Raw genomic sequence first — 6,283 nt, forward strand, 5'->3', positions numbered from 1 at the left:
TGTGTCTTGTTTGCAAACAACAAGGTGAGTGAGCCTGTTACCTCACTCCGGCTTTGTTAAACGCGCTGTGCATGAGGAATGGGTGCACTGTATGCCCATGTGACGTTTCGAGCCCTATAGATTGTGATTATCTTCCTGAGCGTCGCGCACCTTTTGACCGCGAACGCGATGTCTTATGTCAAAGGCAACCATAAATGATTATATATATCAATGTTAGAGTTCGTGCTTGCCGTGATCCGTTCGTTGCAGTTCAAATGTGACTATAGAGGGGAGTCTGTAGCCCAAGGTAAGCCCCGATCCACAAGTTGGACATATTGAGCTGCAGATTTATTCTTGGGACCTTGAGGGAAGCAAACGAGTCCGATGGTTACGTTCCGCTGATCGACATACATCGTCACCAAGGTCTCAGTTGCGAGATTGCATGCTGTTGCTGGCTCGTAATTAAGCATGGCGCAACAGCAAGGGGAGGAATGCAGCTATGCTCGCAGCTTGGAGCCGGAGGCTTTCCAGCCAGCGGACTTCCTGTTGTCCAACTACCGACTGGGTAAGACACTGGGTGTGGGGTCCTTTGGGAAGTCAAGGTTGCAGAGCACGTGTTGACACAACACAAAGTCGCAGTCAAGATCCTCAATAGGAAGAAGATTCAGTCCATGGACATGGAGGAAAAAGGTGCGCTTGCCAAGTGCTTGGACCGACATCATGGCATCATGTTTGTCAGGATTCAAGGAAGAATAGACAGGCTCTATCCAAACTCTCGGACACGTCTCATGGAATACCTGTTGCTGATGACAATGAAAACAGGCCAGAGAGGGGTATTCAAGCATGGTTTGGTCGTACAAAAGCTGCTTTGCTGATGGATTACGTTTGCATCACCCTGAACCAATGGAACCTTCTGCGCTGTGGATGCAGCACTGCAAGTCAGGTTCGTAGCAGCGTGATATAGTTGCTGTGTCAGCTGAAACTATATGTCGGGGCTTATTCACAAGTCAAAGAGCCGATCTAAGGGTCAGCTTGCTGGTTGGTTCCACCAGCAGACGGATGTGATGCTCTGGCAACCGTTGAAAGGAAGCATTTGAAATCCACTGAATTTAAAAATTGCCCGCAGAGTATTGGACCCAGTTTTTGGAAAGCTCCCGTTTGAACCGCTGGTCTTTGAAGTTGCCTGGCTATGATATAGGCGCTACACAATGCAGCAGCATTCTGTGTGTTTATCTTTGCGTTACTGAAGTTCTTGTTACGATGAGCTCACATCAGCATGTTTCCATGGAAACGATGCATTCATGTTCTCTGCATTTGCAAGTTTCATGTGGTGTCGTCAACTGGAGAACGAATGTCACGGATGGTTCTTGGGTTAGGAGATAGTTAGGGAGATTCCTTGGGTTGTTACCAATGCCTTGCAATCACCCCTGCTTTGCACACGCACTCTTGGAGCACCGCATGGATGCATCGTCCATTTCATCATCATCTATGGCAGACATGCCATGAGGTGGTCACGTCACCCTTCCATCCATCATCTCAGGTACTCAAACATCGCCTGTGGCGTGTAGTGCGGCGGGAAATCAAAATCTTCAGCCTATTCATGCACCCGCACATCATCAGGCTGTACGAGGTTATCAAGACACCGACGGACATTTTTGTCATCATGGAATATGTCAAGTCGGGAGAGCTGTTTGACTACATCGTGGAGAAGGGCCGCCTGGCAGAAGAGGAGGCTCGCCACTTCTTCCAGCAGATCATTTCTGGGCTGGAGTACTGCCACCGCAATATGGTCGTTCATAGAGACCTCAAACCGGAAAACTTGCTGCTCGATGCCCGCCACAACATTAAGATCGCGGACTTTGGCCTCAGCAATGTGATGCGGGATGGCCACTTCCTCAAAACGTCATGTGGCTCGCCGAACTACGCTGCGCCTGAGGTCATCTCAGGTCTGAACTCTTGTTCTCATTGGTATTCCGGATGCATTAGCCTAAATGCTCTGATGCTTGGAAACTGCATGGACCTCCATGTCCGTTGAGTATGGGCAAGGCCTGCTTTCACAGACCTGCACATTCACACACTAGTGGAAAGTAATGCTCAAACGCATTCCAAAAAAAAACTTTACAGTTAAAATTGATTTGAAGTTTCCAGTGGTTGCTCATAAAGGTTATGCTGTTTGGCGCGTGTATTTACGCGATATATGTTATCTCACGCTCCTGGTTGTTATGCCTGAGGCAATTTTAAACAACCCAAGCAGGAGTTGGTTGCGCTTGCTGCCGTTGGTGAACATCCATAGCTGCTCTGCACCACCGATTACTTGAACCTCAGTTTGTCAGCGGTAGCATTTGAGCTCGAGGTGCATGGACCCCTGCTTGTGTTCAGGAAAACTTTACGCTGGCCCAGAGGTCGATGTGTGGTCATGTGGGGTGATCCTATATGCACTGCTCTGCGGCTCACTGCCGTTTGATGACGAGAACATCCCGAACCTCTTCAAAAAGATCAAGAACGGCATCTACACGCTACCCACACACCTCTCCCCAGGCGCCCGCGACATCATCCCTCGCATGCTGCTCGTGGACCCCCTCAAGCGCATCACAATCCCTGAGATCCGCCAGCACCCCTGGTTCACATACTCCCTGCCTCGCTACCTCGCTGTCATGCAGGTGCGTCACTCAGGGATTGAATTTTTTCATCGGCGTGCAGGCAGACAGAGCTGGGAGCATGTAAAACATATACCGATTGGACGATTGGAGCTTGTCTTTGCTCGATTGCTTACATGCATTGCAGCATCATTCAGCATCGGCTGCTGCCTGAAGCTGAATCATACAGGAGCCGATGATACAGCAGATGATGCTCCAGAGCACGCCTTCTGATCACGAATTCACAGATTGCGTGTCCAATTCATTTCCACGCCACCAGATTGCACCAGTGTACGCGCTCTAGCACAATCCACTGCCCTTGAAGGACACTTGATCTTGTTGCTTTCGTGCAGGTGGAGCCAAACGCCCTCAATACGCGCATCGACGAAGAGACGCTCAACACCGTTGTTGCATTGGGCTTCTGACCGCGACCAGCTCGTCAAGGCCCTGCAAGCGCGCAAGCAGACAAAGGCGACCGTGGCGTACTATTTGCAGCTCGACAACCAGACGCTGCAGAATAACAACAGCTATCTTCAGATGGAGCTCTCCCAAGATAGTCAAGCTCGCCTTCAGCACCCCTCGGGCATGATGGCTGCAGGCCGCGACGCTCGAAGCGGGTATGCTTTGCATGCTTGTATCTACCCTCCTGGTAGCATGAGGTGACTTGAAAACCTGGGTAGGTACACACAGTGTGCACGCAAGTTGCGTGGTTGCAAAAGTGGTCGTGCCAGCTGTGGAGGCTGCGTGATGCTAGTTGTGCCGCTTTGGGCGGCGTAGATTGCGTGACAGTCTGGCTGATGATGATTTTTTTTCATTGAAGCTTGAGGGAGGTGTGGCCGCATTGCATTGATGATGATGATGTATCTTTTTACAACACTACCGCATCCACATGGACATTGGCAACTCCAAGAACTACATTCCCTTGTTCAACTACTGATGGGAGGCAGAGGCCATCGGTCAAAAGTCGCTCTCACATCGAGGCACTGCGAGGATGGCAGTCAAGGACGGGAGCATGGGTGCTTGCTTTGGATTGCATTGCAATGGATGGCGTTTGCGATTGGATGTTTATCATCGCCCAAGTGTCGAAATGCCTTCTCATCAGTATCTTGGCAGTAACATCTGAGTTGTTCTAATAATCGGTCCAACAGTCATAATTGACTGCTCCTCTTGCCCGGCCCACACACCTCATCAAATGCTTGGCCGGTTCGGACACAAACTCTACAGGCCAGCGAGCGCTCCTGAGCAATGCGTGCATTCGTACAGGCGACAGATGGTGCAAACGCAGCGCTTGGTGGCCGAGAAGCACTGGCGGCTGGGCATCCGCATGCGCAAGGCGCCGCAAGCCATCATGCATGACGTCGACGGCTGCCTCAAAGCGCTTCAGATCACATGGAAGAAGCTCGGACCGTTCAACTACAAGTGTCACTCGTCGGTCACTGCCACCCTTTCGCGCCGCCGCCTTGGGTTCTCAGACCACATGGAGGACGAGATGACTGTGGGTATGACAGACGAGGAGACCCCCTCGCCTGTGAAGAAGGTCGTCAAGTTTGAAATCCAAGTGTACCGGGTGCGCCAACAGGAGTACCTCGTCGACCTGCAGCGGCTCTCTGGCGACCTGTTCTTGTATGTGGACATCTGCGCGGATCTGCTCTCTCGGCTGGGAACCGGCAACTGAGGCGTTCGGAACGCACCTCTGTCTCTGTACATCGCGACTCGAAACGACAGCATGGCGATGGAGCGGATGCTATCTTGACATACGAGGACAGGAGGCGCTTGCTGCTATATGCATGTTGGTGTTGACAGCATGCAGGACGGAAGAGACGTTAGCTTGACATACAAGCGTGCACGTGGCGTACTGAGTGTCACTCTTGACGTGCCGTCGACACCCTGTCGACAATTACTTGCTTTATGGAGGTTGCATGACGTGATCCGCCTGCGGAATGCGCCAGTGCTCACATGAAGGCTTTCCCTCCGGTGAAAGGCCTTTCAGCACCTTCGCAGCGCCTACTTGTGCAGTGCCTACTTTGCCCTGGACACGTGCACCTTGCCCCTTGGCCTTACTCCCTTACATGGATGCTCAACGCACTGTTGTCCACCTTTCGTTCCATTGAGTGTGCCCCGCGATCCCACTGAGAGCTGTGCAAAGATGAATGGGCCTTGATTGTTCTGATACTTGCGGCGCTTTCTGCAACTACTGGCTCGGCTGCAGACACGCACTTTATGAGAGAGGCTTCCCGCTTCATGCTGGCGGTGCCAGCTGGGACCGGGATTTTGTCAGCCCACGCATCGTGGGTCCGCGGCAACGATTTCATTTGATTGGTTTGTATGGCAGAGTTGCGATCTTACAACCAGGCACGGGAAATTTTGTGCTTTCCAGCACCATGCCCGAGAAGCTCGTCCCACCGGCCGAATTATCGAACTGAGATAGTTGCAACTTGCTTGTTGGTGTCTCTTTCGTTTGTGTCCCAACTGATCTACCGCACGCTGTTGCGCGCATTGTGTGTGTATTTTACAGCCAACATGGCAGCACAGGACTTGCCGAGCTGTCATGTTGGCTGTGAAGTACACATGCAATGTGCGCGACTGCGTGCATAGGACGTGCCGGTTTGTACTTAAGTGTGCACTGCAATATTAACGCCAGTGGCGCGAAACAATGATGGGCTTGGTCGGTGTCGGAAGCAAGGTTCGCCCGCTGGATTTGAAGTTTCAAGAGGGGAATCTAGTGATGCATCATGACATACATTTAAGCCCCAGCGCGTGCTGTGTGACCTGTGATGGACGTCAATCATGCGTGAATGTGACGTCTGCTTGCTGTCTTCTGAGGCCCAGTAGTTCAGAACGCAGTGCTTGCGGCGGTGTAATGAGCAGGAACATATTCCCCAATTCCACAAACGGCCAACGCCATGTCAGTGTCGCATGACAGAGAGGCCATCTCTGAGGAGTGCCTGACAGGCGTACAAGCACCCAATCGGGGGCTCCGTCTGAAAAACCATTTTCGAACAAAAGGAAAACTTGTATCGGGCAATGCAATTTACATTACAGTCTTCTGGCATCGAGTATGGACAATCTCTTGCATGACGAGTCCGTTGAGGACCAGATTGGGGTCCGTTATAAGAACATAGCAGCAATGACAGGCTGAGCATCATCATCAACGTCAAGCGTAGCCTCAAAATGCTCGACGACTTGCTGAGCACGAGCTGCAACTTCACAAGTTGTTTTCAGAAGGATGGAGTGGTGCAGTGGCTCGCGCACAAGACCTGCCATCAGGCTGATGAAGAACCGCCTGTGGCTCATCCTTGTCGAATCGCTTGTGCATCGTGCAACCCAACTGCATGGTTGTTTACTTGCTTGAGAGCGTTCCTGTTGGCATAGCCTGGCGCAGGCTGACGGGAGGCGACAGAAAGGTCCACCATAGGCGGCAGGGGGGCAGTCGCGCCCCTCGCTCCGAATGGGGGGCTGCTCCTGTCGCCGCGGCGGCCTGCCGATCTGGCCGCATTCAGCTTCAGGCCGTGCCGTTGGAGCTGTCGGAATGACTGCTCGAGGGCAGCACGCCGGGAGCGGCGTGTTGTCGCATCATCAGGCGGAGGCTTCGCCGGAGCGCCCTTTGGAGGCTGCACAGCGAAAGTTTGAGCACGGTTGGCCCCATCGCCTACCGGCTGACCGGGCGC

The 6,283-nt window shown here is 52.5% G+C and overlaps 1 protein-coding gene and 1 pseudogene across 1 annotated transcript; both read left to right on the forward strand.

The window, feature by feature from the left end:
• Positions 1–447: 447 nt before the first annotated feature.
• On the forward strand, positions 448–3,738 carry LOC149810520 (serine/threonine protein kinase OSK1-like; annotated as a pseudogene).
• A 147-nt stretch (positions 3,739–3,885) lies between these two features.
• LOC149810521 (SNF1-related protein kinase catalytic subunit alpha KIN10-like) lies at positions 3,886–4,290 on the forward strand. The gene has a single exon (XM_089994225.1). It carries the CDS (start codon positions 3,886–3,888, stop codon positions 4,288–4,290), a length of 405 nt encoding a protein of 134 aa, XP_089850351.1.
• Positions 4,291–6,283: the final 1,993 nt, after the last annotated feature.

This window comes from Nuphar pumila, unplaced genomic scaffold, assembly GCF_984573655.1.
Source record: "Nuphar pumila unplaced genomic scaffold, dmNupPumi1.hap1.1 HAP1_SCAFFOLD_321, whole genome shotgun sequence".
Classification (NCBI taxonomy): domain Eukaryota; kingdom Viridiplantae; phylum Streptophyta; class Magnoliopsida; order Nymphaeales; family Nymphaeaceae; genus Nuphar; species Nuphar pumila.

Coding starts and splice junctions, on each gene's coding strand:
- LOC149810521 (XM_089994225.1), top strand. CDS start 3,886: ATGGTGCAAACGCAGCGCTTGGTGGCCGAGAAGCACTGGCGGCTGGGC.